Source organism: Nicotiana sylvestris, chromosome 6 (genome assembly GCF_000393655.2).
Source record: "Nicotiana sylvestris chromosome 6, ASM39365v2, whole genome shotgun sequence".
In the NCBI taxonomy this organism is placed as follows: Eukaryota; Viridiplantae; Streptophyta; class Magnoliopsida; order Solanales; family Solanaceae; genus Nicotiana; species Nicotiana sylvestris.
In genome coordinates this window covers 204,416,396-204,436,147 of record NC_091062.1, presented here as the reverse complement: position 1 = coordinate 204,436,147, position 19,752 = coordinate 204,416,396, and the positions used below count along the sequence as shown (strand labels likewise).

Genomic DNA, 19,752 nt, shown 5'->3' with positions numbered 1-19,752 from the left:
TAGTTTATGCTATATTGGGTCAATCGGAAACAGTCTCTATCCCACTTGTTGTTGTTGTTGTTTAGTATATGCTATACTTTGTTCTAGTTCATTGTATTCTAATGCTCAAAATATTTATGTAGTAACTGTTCATTGACAATCATGTTGTAACTGTTCTGGTCGTATGTGTGGTGAGATAGGTTGAAATTTTCTTTACACTTAATTAAAGACTTCAGATTCAGATCTTGGAGGTATAAAATTATCTTTATGTAGCAGGCGCTTTATTTCACCTAGCGGATATATTCGACTTGAACTCTCATTAGTCGGGTCAGTGAGCTTCGGGTCCTCAACTGAAAAAGAAAAAACCACACATTGAATCACTCACCATCACCAAATTCAACAGCCTAATAAGAAAAAAATGGAGTAGGCAACATTAGATTTCAGAAGGGGCGTCTTATTTCCAAGCAGTTAGCTAAGTGGAGATGATAAGAACCATAATATTTTATGTTCAAATGTTGTATGTAGCTAATTCATTATAACTACTTTTTCAATTAAAAAAAAATTGTTTAGTATTACTTCTCTTTCTTCTCTGCTAACTATGTGACAACAACGACGACCCAGTAAAATTTTACTAGTGGGTTCTGGGGAGGGTAGTGTGTACGCAAACCTTATCCCTATCCCGAAGGAGTAGGGAGGCTATTTCCAAAAGACCCTCGGCTCAAGAAGACAAAAAGACAAAAGGAGACAATATCAGTACCACCACAGAAATCATAGGAAAAATAGAAATAGCATGAAATCCAAAAGGTGGATGCAAAGCAAAAACGATAGCTAGTAAATACAAATAACATGAAATCCAGAAGATAGATGCAAAGCAAAAGCGATAGCTAGTAAATATGTCCGTAACTATGAAAAACGAAATAGTAAGACACAATATTGCCACTAGCTATCTTATACAAAACCCTACCAGACTAGTCTCACAAAGGTACGAAGTAAGGCAAGACTCAACTACCTCCTAACCTACAACCCTAATACTGGACCTCCACATCTTCCTATCAAGTGTCATGTCCTCGGAAATCTGAAGCCTCACCATGTCCTGCCTGATCACCTCTCCCCAATACTTCCTAGGCCGCCCTCTACTTTTTCTCGTGCCCTCCACAACCAGCCTCTCACACCTCTTTACCGGAGCATCTGGGCTTATCCTCTGTACATTGCCGAACCATCTGAGTCTCGCTTTCCGCATCTTGTCATCAATGGGAGTCATGCGTACCTTCTCCCGAATATCATCATTCCTAATTTTATTCATCCTAGTGTGCCCGCACATCCACCTCAACATCCTCCTTTATGCTACTTTCATTGCCACGCCCCGAACCTGGGCCTGGACATAACACGACACTCGGTGCCTGATTACATGTGACCGAGCGAACCAACTGGCTGGTTGAATCAACATGTGATATCATAACATACAAAATGCGGAAGATAAACTAATACATGTTGATATACTAAAAGTCTGAATGATAAAAATCAAAGTGTGGAAACACTAATACAAGTTTGAAATATGTCTGTAGCCAACATTGCTTAACATAAAAAGCTTGTGACTCTGTCTAACTGTTACTCTAGTCTATGAAGCCTCTATTGGAGTACTGAAAATACTGATTGTCTGTAAATATTAAAAGACTTTAAAGTAATGATAATGCCCCGAAAGAACTAGGGATCACCAAATAGCTCATACGAGAATCCTAGCGCTCTAAATCGTCAACCTGTAAATCAGTACCTGCATCGTGAGATGCAGGCCCCGGACAAAAAGGGACATCAGTACATTTGAATTGCAGTGGTATGTAAAGCAACTGAAAGAAAGAATTATAAATGCTGAAACTAATACCGAGCTAATAACTAAGAATTTATAATTGATAACTGAAATTGTAACTGTTGAAACTGAAACTGAAATGATAACTAATAGCTGATAATTGATAATTGATAACTGAAATGATAGCTAATAAATGAACTGAATAAAAGAAGTAAGGATATGAATACTCCCTCTTCTGAATGATGAACAACGTGTTTATCTGAATATTAAACTGCGGCCTCGGGCCCAAGTATACGTATACATAACTGCGGCCTCAGGCCCAAAGATGCATAAAACATAAACTACGGCCTCAGGCCCAAATACAAGGGTTCAACATTCAGGGATTTAAAATCAGGAACTTAGAATCATACTGCAATACATGATACTGAAATACCGAATCATAATGAGTTACACGATACTCGAAGGCTAAATAGAACTAGACTGAGACATGTATTCATGAACTGATTATGAAAACTGAAACTTCAACTGTTTATGACATGCTAAATAATTTATACTGAGACTCATGGGCATCAAACCCAAGTCTATATTGATTATGCACTGATTTCACAACGTTTAGAATGAAAGTCATGAATGAGTTATGAAGCTAGAGAATAGAAGTTTTACGACTATTCATGGAACTAAGACATAATTACTTTCTGAGGAAACTAGTAATAGTCATAATGAATGGGACGTAGGGAGAATCATATACATTCCTAAACGTAAAGAGGGTTAGCCTCACATACCTCAATTTCGCCCCTTAGTGATACTACAATGATCCACAACACTAAGAACCTTCAATCTACAATAGCAACATCCAATGGAACCAATATTAGTAATGAATTCCATAACTTAAGCCATTTAGGCATATTATCAAACACCTTATATCTTTACATCCCATCACCGTATATTTAGTTCATCCAACTACCACCATTCATCAACAATTTATCCCACCATCATGATTAACCAATTTATAATTTCCAACATCACATACGTGACCATCCATCCACACCCAACCAACAAAGTTTCATTAAATAATCATCTATTCTATCTCTACCATAGTTATGTAATTAAATTGGGAATTTAATGGCTTCCGATCACCATACCAATAGTTCTATTACTTATTCATACTCATATTCCCTTAATAAATCCATACATGTAAGTCTAAGGGTGTAAGATTAACTTTTTGGAAAAAATCTTACAAAAACCTCCTTGAGTTCTTGAAGATCTTTATATGTTATGTGTAGATTTCATCAATACTAGTGTAAAAATGATGGAATTTCACACCAAGATAATGGGGATTGCTTACCTTGAAGATGATAGGAGTTGGTACTCTTGAGTGAGTGAAGAAGAACCCTAAGGGTCGTCTAAATAGAATGGGGAAAATGAATCTCGAAATTGTATTTATAAGCCCAGATTTCGGACGCGGGCGTGGATGCTTCGCATCTGAGCAGTCCTCCGCTCAAGAGCTCGGATGCTACTCGGATTCTATGGCAACACTTCACATCCAACCACTCTTTTCGGATGCGGCCTCGGATGCTTCGCATCCGCGCAATCCTCCACTAGTCTTTGGTAATTTGGTCAAAACTTCTTGTAGGAAAGTCCAAATGACGAACAGTTTGAAGAGTTAGAAACTAGATTCAAAGACCTTTCATTTGATAGGTTGTGCATCATCTAAAACCTTATATATCTGTAGATATTCTTGTCGAAAGTATGGTCTTGTGCGCACTCATTTGGAATTTTAGTCTATCATGTAATTTTCCGACTTAGCTAAGACTTATGTCTCTCCTTGGACCCTAAATCACTTATGCTATGCCTCGTACACTTATTATCATAACAAATTGATTACCATCACGTTAATACTCATTTAATGCATCCACAACCGATTCAAATTTACGGGCTTCTGGATATGTGAGTTCTTAACAAGCCAACACTTAGCCCCATACATCATGGCCAACCTAACCACCATTTTGTAGAACTTACCTTTGAGTGTCGGTGACACTCTCTTGTCACATAGGACTCCAGATGCTAACCTGCACTTCATCCATCCTACCCCAATATGGCGTGTGACATCCTCGTCGATCTCCCCTCCTCCTTGGATAACCGACCCAAGGTACTTGAAGCTGCCTCTACTTGGGATGACCTGTGATTCAAGCCTTACATCCACGCCCACTTTCCCTGTCTCAGCGCTGAACTTACACTCCAGGTATTCCGTCTTCGTCCTGCTCAGTTTGAAACCCTTAGACTCAAGAGCCTGTCTCCAAACCTCCAGCCTTTCATTAACACTGGCTCGCGACTCATCAATCAGAACTATGTTATCGACGAATAGCATGCACTATGGCACCTTCCCTTGAATATGGTGTGTTAACGCGTCCATCAGCAGGGCGAATAAGAACGGACTGAACACAAAACCTTGGTGTAACCCCATAACAACTGAAAAATGCTCAAATTCACCTCTTACTGTCCTAACCCAAGTCTTATCCCCATCATACATGTCCTTAATCGCCATAATATAGGCAAACGACACACCTTTTGCCTCCAAGCATCTCCAAAGAACTTCTCTAGGAACCTTGTCATACGCTTTCTCTAGGTCAATAAACATCATGTGCAGATCCTTCTTCCTCTCCCTGAACTATTCTACCAACCTCCTAAGAAGATGTATAGCTTCCGTAGTAGAACGATCCGGCATGAACCCGAACTAGTTGTCGGATACAGACACCGTCATCCTCACCCTCGCTTCAATCATCCTCTCCCATACTTTCATGGTATGACTCAATAATTTGATACCCCTATAATTGTTACAACTCTGGACATCACCTTTGTTCTTATATAAAGGAACCACAGTACTCCACCTCCACTCATCCGCCATCCTCTTCGTCTTAAAAATAATATTAAACAATCCAATCAGTCACTCCAAACCTACTCTCCCCACACGCTTCCAAAATTCCACCGAAATCTCGCCTGGCCCGGTTGCTCTGCCTCTACTCATCTTACGCATAGCTCTCATGACCTCCTCAACCTTGATACGCCTGTAGTACCCAAATTCATGGTGACTCTCGGAATGCTCCAATTCACCTAGCACAATATCCTGATCCCTTTCTTCATTCAGAAGTTTATAAAAGTAAGTCTCACATCTCCTCTTAATCTGGGCATCTTCCATCAATACTCTACCATCCTTGTCCTTGATGCATCTCACTTGGTCCAAATCCCGAGTCTTCCTCTCTCTCGTCTTGACCACCCGGAATAACTTCTCTCCCCCCCCAAGCCGCAGTCTTAGCCTCTGTGACCGCCATCTTAGCTTCCTTCCTAGCTACCTTATACCTCTCCATGCACGCTCGCCTCTCCTCCTCACCTGTGCTCCCCACTAACTTCAGGTACGCCACCTTCTTCGCTTCCACTTTACCTTGTACCATTTCAATCCACCACCAGTCTCCTTTGTGCCCGCCAGAGATGCCCCTCAAGACCCCTAACACCTCTCTTGCAGCCTCCCTTATACAGTCTGCTGTCGTTGACCACATAATGCTCGCGTCATCATTGCTCCTCCGAGCTCCCATAGCCGACAACCGTCCCTCCAACTCTGGGGCTTTATCCTTAGTTAAGGCTCCCCACCTGATTCTCGGTCTTCCTCGAGCAGACCTTTTCCTCCTCTTTAACATAATACCAACATCATCACTAAGAGCCTATGTTGTGTCACGAATATCTCATCCGGAATTACCTTGTGAAGAAAATATATAAAGAAAATGATGAATGAAACAGACCGGAGCATACCATTTTGGATTTCAATTGTCAAAGGCAAGTATAAAATCACAGGACTTGAACTTTTGATTTATTAGTTAAAAAAGGTTTTTCGTCAACGGATCCAGTCTCGTTTGTTGGATGGCGAGTATTAAGAAAAACGTAAATAAAACAGATTGAACTTCTACAATTTACATTATTCGTCGAAAAATCTTTTTACACTATTGATGTAATTTAACGTAGTTGCACAGCTTACTTGTAAGTTGGGGTTTCACGTATGTCCAAAAAATATATATTGTGAATACATAAAGTTAAAACGAAATACATGTCAAGAGTCCCAAGACTGACCGATATGTTACCAGTCAAATATAAAAATCACTTTAAATCAAGCTGATAATTCTATGCAATAAATAAATAGCTGAAATATGAAAACAAGCAATTGATTGAGTTGTCAAGCAAGAGGACGACCATCCCGTATGCCATATTTGATTTTTCTTTGCCTTTTTAAATATTAATTCTTCTACTGTCTTCCTATAAATCTGTGTCTTCACTTGATGTTTGTGAAAAAAAGTTTTGGGGATAGAGAAGAGTATAAAAAAAAGAACAACAAAGAAGAATTCAAGCTTTAGATTAAAAAAAAAGATTGAGACGGCCAAAGGGTGCAGTATTTCATCAATTTTTGATGGCTGGGTTGCAAAGATCAGCTGTTTCATTTCGCAGACAAGGCTCTTCTGGACTTATATGGGACGACAAATTCTTATCAGGTGAATTGAATCAGCATATTAACCATAAGTACAAAATTACAAAATGTAACAAAGCTTCTCATTCCAAGGGACAACAAGGACAACCCAAAGAGGAGAATATGCAGGTGAAGGCAGCTTCATCAAGAACCTTTGGATTAAAGGAGAGGAGCAAATCCAACGGCGCTGGTAGGGTGTCTACAGCTATAGAACCGTCGTCTCCTAGGGTATATGCATGTGGATTGTGTAGAGGTATTGGCAAAAAAAATAAGTCCCGCCGTGGAATTCAAAACAGTAAGCGTGCTTTTTGATCAGATAAGAATTCAGAATCTAGAGTCGATGTGTTCATAATGTAATGTATGCATTTTACATTCTTTTAACATGGTTCCAATAAAAAGATCAATTGAGTTCGGCTAAAACTATTCGCCCCTGTATGTTATATATAATGAATACACACCAACAAGGGTTGTGGTGGAGTGGTAAGTACTCCTTCATCCTTAACCAAAGGTCTCGGGTTCCAGTCCCTGAGTATGGAGTCGCCTTTGTTAGGGAGTGCTTTACCCTCCAATGTGGGACTTCCCGGCACAAATCCGAATTTAGTCAGGCCCCAATGTGGGTACCGAACACCGGGTGGAAAACCAAAAATATAATGAATACACCGTGTGACTTTGATGAACGAGCTGGTTAATAAGTATAGGTGGGAATATGTTCATCTGAAAAGAAAAAAAAAATTGTGGAGATAAAGGAATTGTAGCATTTTTTTTTCTTGCCTTTTGTCAGCCAGATTTTCTTATTTTACGTTCTGCAGAGTGCAAAGACATTTATGTAAGGGTTCTTTATCTCCTTACCTTTCTTGCGTTGGCGCAGAAATCCCTAGTATAATCAACTGTTCCTCTTTTTTTCCTTTTTGGTTTCTCCTTTTGAACTGGTGGTTCACTAATTCATATACTTTCAGCCTTTCAGGTGCTCGTAAGTCTCTTATAATCACGTTAGTAACTAAATGAGCATTTAATTCTTGCCTGTGGAATTTGGCATAGTAGCAAATTACACTTCATACAATACCCTTTTGATAATACCACCTCCAAAGAGAAAGGAAAACAAGAAGAACGTGCAGACCAATAAAGAAAAATAATAGGAGTACAAGAGAACACTCACGAAGTCACGCTTCTTCAATCTATGAGTTTGGCTGAGCTAAGGCGACCACCAAACGACAAGTTCTCGAAAGCCTTTGAGCTAGTTGCATCACATGCATGAATAGTATGAGTATGACATTCACATGCATTATATTGGAATCAATGTATGGACTAGGATATAGCAAAACAAGTAACTAAGCTCAGTGTTTCATGTATTCTGGCAGTTATATAATAATCATAATAATGAAACATCAGCTTGATGAAAAGGTGGTCTACAAGTGAACTTAATCTTTTACCATGAGAAATATAATCATTCCAAACACAATAACCAGTCATCAATTTCATATAACTGGGAGGAATGAACTTTGAATTTCATACAATTCATGTTTAGCACTGGTCCATAGTTAGTCTTCAGAGGTACTTTCTTGCAAGGGCTCTAACTTTGGTATCGAAGTGAGATGATGTGATGCGAGATCCTGGCAAATAGAGAGGATTCAGAAGGATCTGCAGGTTTTGTAGTAAGACATCAGTGAACTTCATTAAAAAAATAGCTAAGGCACATAACTCTCTCTTCAAAAGCAGGCAGGAGATAAACCTGGGAATGAAGAAGTTACACATTACAATATCTATGCGAGTAGAAAGGAAGAAGTTAACAATGAAGATGTGTTTTAGGTAAAGGTTCCTTTTTAACATAACTGTGCAATACTTTTCCCATGGGTTGCATTTAAGCTCAATCTCTCTGTTTTCAATTTAAACTTAAGGACTTTGTTGAATTATGTTTTTCTTGAACTGCAACCACTTCTTTGGAAAAAAAATTCTAGATAAGGTGAAAGTACTTTTCACCATGACTCAATTTTAACTGGAATGTGTAAATGCCAACTACTTTTCTCCTAATATGATATAGTGTTCACAGATCAGCTAATTTTCATAACATATTTATTTCATGGAATAATTCGAGTCCCCCAACAAGTTGAGTTGAGGTGTAGTTTTTATTGTAGTGGTAAGGAATTCTAGTAAAAAACTTGTGTTTTACAAATTATGAATCTCGTACAGTTTCCAACTAATTCATGGCGTCATTACCTTCAGAACAATTCCCCAAGCTACACCATATACCTTTAAAGCTATCGTGACAAAAGCCCAGGGATTTATCCAATACCAAGTAAATTAGTTACATGAATCACTCTATATCATGTGTGTCATTTATAGGAAAAAGATCAAAAAAGGTATCTTAGAAACAAGGAGAGGTTTGTAACAAAATCAATATTCTTAGTGATGTGTGTTTATTTCCATGCTGTAACCTGAAAAGAACAAGGCAGACAGAACAAAAAGGCAAAGAATATAATCATATCCGAGGAACTCCAAAAGCTGACACTTCATAGGTTCAAAGATATATTATCAGTTCTAGAAGGAGTTGATAATGATTGAACTACCAAATAACAAGAGATGTATTCCAAGCATCTTTTCAGTAGCCATGCCAACATAAAGAAGCTTTCTGCTAAGAATCTCTTGCTACACAATAGGAATGCAAACAGTAAAGTGGAAAACTGTAATGAGAACTCCCAACAGGGCTGCGTATCTCCACAAGGATTATAATGAACATTTAAGATGAAAAAGGGAGATCCTCCCCCCCCCCCCTTCCAAGAGAAATAACAAGCAACAATGGGAAAAGAATACACTCAGCACGACATAGGCCTTCAGCAGGTTGAGCGCCAAGATTATATAGCAAAAAAATTAAAATGTACGACCTCTGTGCTTTTATTTGCTATTGAAAAGCTTTTGGCAAAGGAGTTACCTTTATATATAGTTCATGGACCTCCTGGAAGAAGCTTTTGATCCCATCATCATTACGAGAGTCATGAAGTAGCATCAGTCGCGTATGTATGCTTGCTTGGTTAAAGGAACAAAAACAGGATGTGCACATTGTAATATAAACTGCTGATGTTAACTTTATGATAGTTCCATAGACATTCATATATTAACTTATGCACAATGAGAACTTCTAAAACATGCTTCTTCCTCCTTTTTCTTTTTCTTCTTTTGATAGGTAACGAGAAGTCTGCCTTGACATTCTAACTTGTATTAAACCGAGGAACTAGTCAAGAAGGCTTGCTAATTACAGATATCAAGAGATTTTGAATTATTGTGCAGAAAGTTAAGAGTTAACTATCATTATCTAAAAAAATGGGTAAGCAAGGACATAAATGTAGTTATGTGGGCCAAGTACAAGTAAGAGTGAGGGGGAGGACGAGATGGTGTGGATGGGGGAAGGGTCTCCCATTCAAGATCATAAAATGTTAAGAAAGATGGGTGCGCTCTTCCTCTTAATTCTGCTATGTCATATCATTTTATCAATCCATGCGCTCTAAGAAGTAATCTTCTACAAGAGGAGTCAACCAGAGAAAAACTGATGAAAGAGATTCATTTAGACACATCGAGCATGACGACTCCTTCTATAAGTGACCACTGACAAAGTAAATCAAATCATTACTGTAGAAGAAGAAGCAAGCTGTTGTCTGATTGTTAAAGTCTTAAAGAGAAATGCAGATATAAAACAACCAAGCACCAATCACCACCATCTACATTCTAAAATCAGAACAGTACTATCACCGAATATTGAATTTATAACATATGGAGGATATGACCAGCAGTAACATAAACAGACACCACCAAATCATTAAATCTGTCAATTGACTTCAAGAACCTGTATGAAGAAAGAAAGAAGGAGAATCACTAATAATGACGAAAGCAAACAAATTTATAAAGGAAATTTTTAATTAGTGCTTTGATGACTGGGGGCTGCAATCCTTACATAGCACTTGTAGTCCATGCAAGGTCCTGGACAATATCCAATGCTGCATGTAAAATAAACTGGTGCTGATGAGCAGCATCTTCTTTCTAGCATGCAAGTACAGTTTACAATATCACCAAGAAACTCAGCCAATTCAATGACAGAAACACGGTAAAGTAGAAAGATGTGCATACATTTTGATAACAATAGCAAAAGTGCTACGGTACATACTACTAGTTCAAATGCATATACACCAGATTAAAAACTAAAGCGCACACACTACCAAATTCAAATGCTGTGAAACCGTTAAGGATAATTATAATATTGCTTATTCTGTGATTTAAGAGGTATAAACAGATTTTACCGGCCACCGGGAAAAAAAGAATTAACTGATAAGCACTGTAGTTTATCTAATTAAGCTTGTTTTCAGCAATGTGATGCCCAGATAAATAAAAGTTTTCCTCGCACAAAATCCGATTTTGATCTTCCATTAAAACCAAAGTGAGAAAAGAATGACAACAAAAAGAACCAGTGCATTATACCAGCTGTCCAGACCATTTCAATGAGTTTTTTTCCACATTTCCTATCAACCAGATTCGAAGTGATCAGTTCATTATAAGAATCAAATAGTTTATGCCATTGATTAACAAAAGTAAATATGCTACTTTAGATGTATTGAGCAAAGACTAGAAATCTCTAGTAACACGCTGCAGAGTTAATTTACCTTGGGCGCAGTGCCAACTTCAGCTTCATAGATAGGAATATCATTTCTGCTTACAATCATAAAACATGCTGTGCTTGCCATTTAATCCTCTAAATCTTCGGATCCCTAAATTACTTCAAACACAAAAATGAATCAAATTCACATGCTAATTTTACACATAAAAGATTTCACTCTTGAATAATTAATAGAGAAGTGATTTTAGACAAAAATAATGAGTGATCTGAGAATAAATTAAAGACAAAACTTTGAATCCAAGGAAATCTAGAAGAGAGGGAGAAATAAAGAATATGTACAAGGTACGACTCGATTTCGATGAAGAAAGATCGCGGGTTCGACTCCGACTCCGACGAGCAAGTTGAACCGTCAACTGGCCGGAGAAGAAACTCTGGAGTAGTAAAAGCTGGGCCTGGAATCAATCTGGACTTTGGATCATAATGTCTAGTCCTGTCCGTTTTAATGGGTGAAGCAATGGGCTGATTTACACAAAAGTCCCCCTTTTAGGCAACCTTTTACATTTTGTCCCTATTTTTAGAAGTTGCACGGATATAGCCCCTAGACTTAAGGGCAAGTTCTATAAAGTGGTAGTAAGACCGTCCATGTTGTATGGAGCCGAGTGTTTGCTAGTTAAGAAATCCCATATTCAGAAGTTGAAAGTAGCGGAAATGAGGATGTTAAGATGGATGTGTTGGCATACCAGGAGAGATAAGATTAGGAATGAGTATATTAAGGACAAGGTGGACGTGGCTCCTATAGAAGATAAATTGCGGAATCAAGGCTGAGATGGTTTAGGCATGTGAAGAGGAGAGACCCTGATGCCCCGGTTAGGAGGTGTGAGAGGTTGACCCTGGCGAGTTAGAGAAGGGGTAGAGGGAGGACTAAAAAGTACTGGGGTGAGGTGATTAGGCAGGATATGGAGCTACTTCATCTTACCGAGGACATAACCCTCGATAGGAGGTGTGGAGGTCGAGGAGTAGGGTTGTGGGTTGACAGGCAGTCTAGAGTTTCGTCTAAGCATCCTAGTAGTATTGGTCCTAGTCTTGTATTTTTCTATGCCTAACCCCTTGATATTTCATATTGTGTCATTATTTCTAGCAAGGCTGAATCTATTTTTATAGTGTCGTATTCTTAGATATCTGTTGTTGCACGTATCTTCATTTGTTCCCATGTCTACTTATCTGGCTGTTGCTACTGTCTGTTTATTGCTTCATTTACACTTCTTTTGGTCCGAGGGTCTTTCAGAAATAGCCTCTCTACTTTTATTAAGTAGGGATAAAGACTCCGTACACTTCACCCTTCCCAAACACCACTTATAAAATTTCACTGGGGTTTTTGTTGTTGTTGTCGTCGTCTCGAACAACGAAACCGTTCAACGAAAATTTCTGGAAGCTATATAGCTTGAGATCTTTACACTAGACAGATATATACCTCTTTAATTTGTCTCGTTTTGTATTTGATAACATTGAGTTATACAAAATAAATCTTAGCATTTCTAATTATTAGTAAGCACTACGTGACACATTATAAGTTAGAAATTCAAATAACATTAGTAATTAATCATATGTTGATCTGAAATTGAATGTCAAAACATGTTTAGAATATAAATTTAATATCTACCAAGCATATTCATTAATGACGACATTTTCAGAATAAAAATTATATTTCTTATTTTGCAAGTAAAAAATGTTGTATTAAGTATTTCCTACTTTCACTCAAACTTCGGTCAAGTTAAAATTATTAATTAAAAAAAATGTCCAATTCACAAAATATCCCAAAGTTAACATCAATAATTGCAGAAAATATGTGGGGTATTATCCGCGCCAAAAACTATTTACATTTGGTAGCCGAAAAAGTATATAAACTTGTAAATTTTTTGTATATAACATACAAGATGTATATATACACAAAAAATATACAAATTTTATACAATTTTTTTGACTATTATTTCTACAACGTCTACACTATCATTTTTCCAAAATATGCTTAGCTTGTAAGCAAACAGAATACTACTATAGGTAAAGCAGCTGAAGCTCACATGCAACCGGAAAAACCGAAGTTAGCACAACCGGCGGCTATTCCTGTTCCATTGATCGAGTCAAATTTGAAGTAGAAACAAGTGGAATCGAGTATGCAGCATACCGCTAAAAGACTGGACTTAAGTAATAGCTCATCTCTAAGTGTGTGAAAGGAGATTACACCAGTAAAGTCAACAGATTAGGCAAGTACAAGTAAGGGCATCTCAGATCTGGAACCAACAATTGAGAACAAGGAGAAATCTATTGCATGGACATCCCTCTTTGCAGGTAATCGTAGCTCAGAAAATGATTTAAAATTAGATTATATTCCTCCTGTAATTGTTGAGGGGAAAGTTGTAGTTCAACTGGAAAAGGATGATATTGATAGAGAAATCCAAAAAGGAAAGAGTGCACTGATTGTGTATGTAATTGGAGAGACACATGGTATAATTATATGTATAGATTTGTGAAATAGAGTTGGAATCGAGTGGTTGAACCAGAGGTATTTTACCATGATGAAGGCTATTATGTTATCAAATTTCAGTCTACAAGCGACATGCGGGAAATCTTATATTCTAGGCCTTATACAATCAATAATAAACCGATGATATTGAAGCCATGGACTGCAAATTTTGATTTCACAAAGGAGTTCTTGCAGGAAATTCCCCTATGGGTGGTATTGCTAAACCTACCCATGAGTTGTTGGGGAGGAAAATTACTGAGTAGGGTTGCTAGTGCTATAGGAAAACCACGGTATGCTGATGAGTGTACCTCAAAACAAAAAAAGATTTCCTATGCTGCATGCTCATTGAAATAAATGTTACAAGACCACTTCCTACTAATGTCTTAGTGTGAGAACCAGATGAGAGACAATTCGAACAATTGATTGCATATAATTGGAAACCAGAAATCTGTGAGGTTTTCTTAAAAATAGGTCACTGCTGCAAGCAAAAAGAAGTTGAGAATCAGAACTTTATGCAGCCAAGAAGAAGGAGAAAACCAAAAGAAAATGCCCATCCAGCACATACAGATGTTGGACCTCCAAAGGTGATACAGGAGTGGAGAACAAAAGCAGTTGTTAACAAAAATGGTAAGACATCTGAGGTTGTGGTGACTACCAAAGCTACAGCTGATAAACATTATCAACAAGAAGATGGACAAAGGCAGATGACTCTGCTTGTCATGGAGGGCCAGATGATCACTAAGGGACCTACTAAGGAAAGCATAAGAGAGGAGGAGCAAGAGCATAAAAACCCTGAACTTAGTTGTCCTAGAGAATTTCCAGCTTTGGCAGCTAGCATGCAGAGGAACACTAGAACTTCAGAGATAACAGGTGGATTAAGGGACAATAATAACCTGCATATAGCAGAAAGTAGGCCTCCTTCCCTATCTCAATGACTTGGTTGGTGTGGAATGTTTGGGGTGTAAATAAGAGATACAAGCAGAAAAAACTCTTAATAAAAATGAAGAATAAACATATCAAACTAGTTGGATTGCTTGAGACTAGAGTCAAAGAACCAAATATGAAGAGAGTTAATAAAAATATAGTACCAGGATGGGTATTGCAGTGTAACTTCCAAAAGGTTGTGCATGGCAGAATATGGCTCACCTGGGATCCAAATGTGTATAGTGTTGATGTTGAAAAAGTGGAGGCTCAGATTATACACTGCCTAGTTAAAGGCATATTGAATGGATTTGAATCATATCTAACATTGGTATATGACTTCAATACAGTTGATCAAAGAAAGGAGTTGTGGACAAGTCTGGCTGATATCTCTGCACACACAAACAAACCATGGCTGATAGGTGGGGATTTTAATGCTATGCTATATACACAAGACAAGATGTATGGCAACCCTGTGACACTAAATGAAATTATTGACTTTTCTGATTGCATACACAATTTGTTAGTGAATGAACTACCATGAAAAGGAGACTACTATACCTGGTCCAATAATCAAGAGGGGATAGAAATGATTGTGAGCAGAATTGATAAGATCTTTGGCAATGATGACTGGATGATGAACTGGGTCATGTGCATACAGAATATGATATACCTTTAATCTCTGACCACTTTTCAATGCTTGTCAATATAAAAATTGTGAAACATAACATTAGAACTCCTTTTAGGTTTTTTAATTCATGGGCCTCCCATGATGAGTTTGATACAATTGTTGGCAATATATGAAGAAGAAAGGAAGATGATAATCAAATGAAGAACATTTGGAGAAAACTAAAAGCTCTGAAACCTCTATTCAAAAGCCTTAATACTAATGAGTATAAGGGCATTGCTGAGAGAATTGAGAATGCCAGGGCTAATCTTATTCAAGTTTTGGAGTAAATGAGGATACAATATTCAGATAATCTGTTACGACAAGAGAAGACTATCCTATAAAACTTGGAGAAATGGTCACTTGAGGAAAGTATTCTCAAACAGAAGGCTAGAGTGAAATAGATCAAGCTTGGAGATACCAACACTAAGTACTTCTCTGTTGTCATGAAGGAGAGAAGTCAAAGAAAGCAGATACTAGAGATCTACACTGATGATGGAATGAAACTGGCTACTCCTAATAGCATTAAGGGGGAGATAGTTAAATTTTATAAGTCCCTGATGGGAACTGCTGCTGCATCTTTGCCTGCTATCAATAAGGAAACTATAAAAAATGGACCTAAACTCACTCATGAACAACATGTGAGCTTATGTGTGGAAGTAACAAAGCAATATATATATGCAACATTGTGTGCAATACATGAAGATAAGGCCCTTGGAGCGGATTTATATAACTCTTATTTCTTCAAAAAAGCATGGTCAATGATCAAAAGTGATGTAGTGAGAGCAATTAAAGATTTCTTCACTACTGGTAAGCTATATAAAGCCTTAAATTGCACTGCAATTTCACTGGTACCTAAAGTAAGCAATCCTACAATAGCAAGAGATTTCAGACCTATTGCATGTTGCTCAGTGCTATATAAGATCATCTCAAAGGTGTTGGCAAATAGATTACAGAAAGTTATGACAAACATCATTAATGAAGCATAAGCTAGTTTCATTCCTAGGAGGAAAATTGCAGACAACATCATCTTGGCTCATGAGCTTGTCAAAGCTTACACAAGGAAGAATACTTCTCCTAGATGTATGATCAAAATAGACCTGACCAAGGCCTATGATTCTATGGAGTGGATCCTTTTGGATCAGGTCATGGTTGAGATAGGATTCCCTAGAAGATCTCAAGATTGAATTCTAACCTATGTTAAGACTGTGAGGTACTCAATTCTGGTGAATGGAGAGCCTTCAGTTCCTTTCCCAGCAGCTAAAGGACTGAGACAAGGTGATCCCATTTTATCTTTTCTATTTGCAATTGTAATGGAGTACTTGAGTAGAAGCCTCAAAGGATTGCAAAAGGAAAAGGAGTATAAATATCACCCTAGACGTTCAAAACTAGGTATTGCACATCTCAATTTTGCTGATGATTTGCTCCTATTTGCAAGAGGTGATATATCCTCTGTTACTCAACTTGAACGATGCCTTAACCAATTTTATAGAGCCCCAGGACTACAAGCTAATCAGACTAAGAGCTTTATCTATTATGGAGGTGTTACACAAGCAGTGAAAGATGAGATGCAGCAAAGATTTGGTTACCCAGAGGTGAACTCCCAGTAAAATACATAGGAGTGCGTTTATAGCTAAGAAGATGTCCTTAGCTTAATGGCAACCTCTAATAGGGAAAATGGATGCAAGAATCTTCTCTTGGACATCCAAAAAACTATCTTATGCAAGAAGGATTCAGCTAGTACAATCAGTCCTGTTTGGTATATAAGCTTATTGGTCATAACTGTTCTTAATCCCAAACAAAGTTCTCAAAACAATAAAGGCTTACTGTAGGAGTTATGTATGTTCTGGTTCTAATGTTATCACAAAATATCACTTGTGGCTTGGGAGAAAATGGGTACACCTAAGAGTGCAGGAGGTCTAACCTCATCAACCTGAAACTTTGGAATAAGGCTACTGTTGCTAAAAATCACCGGGATATTGCACATAAGGTGGACAAGCCATGGTTTAGATGGATCCATTCCTATTATATGAAAAGCCAATAGCTAGACGGCATGCCAATTACTCAACAGGCTTCTTGGCTGGTCAGAAAGCTGATTGGAGCAAGGGAGATGGTGGACCTAAGTTAGACAATGGCTCAAGGAAAATGCAGCATGATCAAACAACTCTATTACCAGAAGCTGGGGCAACTACTATTACACCCCATATTTTCATACGTGAAAGTACGCCATAAGTAGATTGATATAAACTCGGAAATGAGATGTTACATCCCGCATTTTTTCGTACGTTAAAGTTTCATTGTAAGTTAAGCAACATAAGTTCGGGAATGAGATTATCTCAGGATTATAAATACTATGTTATTTCAAACAAGTGATAAGTAAATTCGCGAAGGTGAGAGGTTAAGCAAATCGAAGAAAATAAATTTCATCGAAGTTTAGCAATTTAGGATAAAATACGGCCCGAGCTATAATACCCGGTATTTATGGACTAGTGTCATACAAGGTACTATATGACTATGATAATATAATATATAAAGTGTATTAAAAAGGAGTAGTATTTTAAATAATTTGAGATAATTGGTTAATTATTAATTTAAGTGGGTAAGAGTAAAATTATCTTGTCCACGTAGGACCATGACAACTAAAGGTTAGTATGACTAATAGGTATTATACGTTGGTGTCACACTTTGATAAGTAGTCTTTCTAAGCATTAAAGTCAAGTGGGGACTACCAAGTAAGACATTGAAAGAATTCATTTGAAACTCAAAGAATTCATTATGAAACTTCAAAGAATTCATTTTAAACTCCAAGGCTTTGGACGTGAGCTGGTTAAGTGACGGATGACCATAGCTCATTTGAGGCTTCATAACATAGTATAGCGTGAGAATTTTCATCTTCAACAATTCAACAAAATCTCATAATCATCTTCAAGAATTCAAACGAGAATTCTTAGTATCTTAGCAACGTGAGATTTTGCGATTTTAAGAGAGTACCGTGCAATCTTTTTCAAAGAATATCATACGAATTTTTCTCTATGCGATCCATCGTTACGTGTTGTCGCAATCAACGGGTGTTAGAGTGGTTTTCAAGAGAATCGACACAGGTATGTTAAGGTTATCCTTTCTTTCTTTTTTGGCATGATCCAAGTTATACAAAAGAAACAAGCTAACACATAGTTTTATAAACAACTCTATTCATAGAAATACTGGGGGTCTATATGTTCTTGATTCCCCATGTTACATATTATTATATCTTCTGGTCATGGGTCTCAGAAAAATACGTATTTGATAAAGTTTATCCAAAAGGCATATTGATTTTTATGGCATTCCGAGAAAATCTTATTAACATATTTCTTATGCATTTCATGCATTTATACATGTACATTGACCCATGACCAGATGGCGTTATACATGCGTATATATGTATATTATATTTATATGGGATATGAGAAAAATGCTATGGCGTTATGTATGTACCACCACCTAATCAGCTGGTATACGTTGATGATTTGCCCACAATGGCCGAAATAATATGATGGGATACCCTCAGAGGCTTGATGATGTTATGAACGCATATGCCTATGCATGGTATGACATTTATATGCATATGAATGACATTAGAAAAATGAAATGATTCACAGAGTTATGCAAATATACATGTCAAGTCTTTTACTCCATGTTTCTCTCATGTCTATTATTTACTGATTTTCATTCCTTACATACTTGGTACATTATTTGTACTAATGTCCCTTTTTCCTGAAGACGCTGCGTTTCATGCCCGCAAGTCACGATAGACAGGTCGAGAGCCCTCCAAGTAAGCTATTAGCTCAGCGGAAGATGTTGGTGCGCTCCATTTGCTTCGGAGTTGCTTGTTTAGTTAGTATGATTTAGACGTGTAAAGTTTGGTATACGGGACTCTATCCTGACCTTTATGAAAATTATGTATCCTTAGAGGCTTGTAGACATATGTCATGTGCGTAAAAGATTGTATGGCCTTGTCGGCTTATGTTTAGTGTATGAGAGGTTATTTTGGTCTTATAGGCCCGTATGTCTTATGTGTAAGTTGGTATTATATGTGGTATTCTACTTATATCACGAAAGCCTTCCGACTTAGTTATCTATGATAGTATAACATGAAAAGGTACGTTATGTTGATACTCGGTTGAGTAAGGTACCAGGTGCCTGTTGCGGCCAATTGGTTTGAGTCGTGACAAAAGTGGTATCGGAGCAGTTCTGTCCTAGGGAGTCTACAAGCCGTGTCTAGTAGAGTCTTGTTTATGGGTGTATCATGCACTACACTTATAAGAAAGAGGCTATAGGGCATTTAGGACTGTCATTCTTTCTTCTTGCTCTATATCGTGTGGTAGAGCTCACTTTTAAGAACTCAATTTTCGAAACTTTATCTTATTCATAATACAGCGATGCCTACATCCAAAAAGACGATTGGTAAGATATATAGCTATGTAAGAGTTGAGTTAGAGGTACTCGATTTCTCATGATGCTTATGATAAAGAACTATAAGGTCTTCAATAGATCATGTGTGTACTAAGATGTGTAAGCCTCTTGATAAAGAGCCTTGAGGCAAGAATACCTATCCACCATTATGGTGAAAGACAGTGAGAGATTCAGAAGATAAATACAAGTTTCAATAAGCAAAAGAAGCAAGATGAAGAAGGGTATGAGGCGCCCAGTTAATGAAGGCTAGCAGTATTTACAATTCAGGCAGAGGAATATAAGCTTTTTGCATTATATT

General features: G+C 37.6%; 3 protein-coding genes across 4 annotated transcripts; all 3 read right to left on the bottom strand.

Moving 5' to 3' along the window:
- Positions 1–198: 198 nt before the first annotated feature.
- On the bottom strand, positions 199–4,151 carry LOC138871949 (uncharacterized). Its single transcript, XM_070149875.1, has 2 exons — positions 3,803–4,151; positions 199–329 (listed from the first exon to the last, which is right to left on the bottom strand). The coding sequence occupies exons 1-2, from the start codon at positions 4,149–4,151 to the stop codon at positions 199–201; spliced, it is 480 nt and encodes a 159-aa protein (XP_070005976.1).
- Positions 4,152–4,986: 835 nt separating this feature from the next.
- LOC138871948 (uncharacterized) lies at positions 4,987–5,475 on the bottom strand. Its single transcript, XM_070149874.1, has one exon. The coding sequence runs from the start codon at positions 5,473–5,475 to the stop codon at positions 4,987–4,989; it is 489 nt and encodes a 162-aa protein (XP_070005975.1).
- A 2,131-nt stretch (positions 5,476–7,606) lies between these two features.
- LOC104235385 (uncharacterized) lies at positions 7,607–11,404 on the bottom strand. Of its 2 annotated transcripts, none has more exons than XM_070147823.1 (6): positions 11,233–11,404; positions 10,940–11,044; positions 10,237–10,322; positions 10,068–10,128; positions 9,220–9,306; positions 7,607–7,931 (listed from the first exon to the last, which is right to left on the bottom strand). In XM_070147823.1, exons 2-6 carry the CDS (start codon positions 11,018–11,020, stop codon positions 7,839–7,841), a joined length of 408 nt encoding a protein of 135 aa, XP_070003924.1. In that variant the 5' UTR covers positions 11,021–11,044; positions 11,233–11,404; the 3' UTR covers positions 7,607–7,838. The 2 variants fall into 2 exon arrangements, with proteins under 2 accessions (XP_070003924.1, XP_070003923.1); XM_070147822.1 differs by having other exon boundaries at positions 10,940–11,052; positions 11,233–11,380.
- Between the last annotated feature and the right edge of the window lie 8,348 nt (positions 11,405–19,752).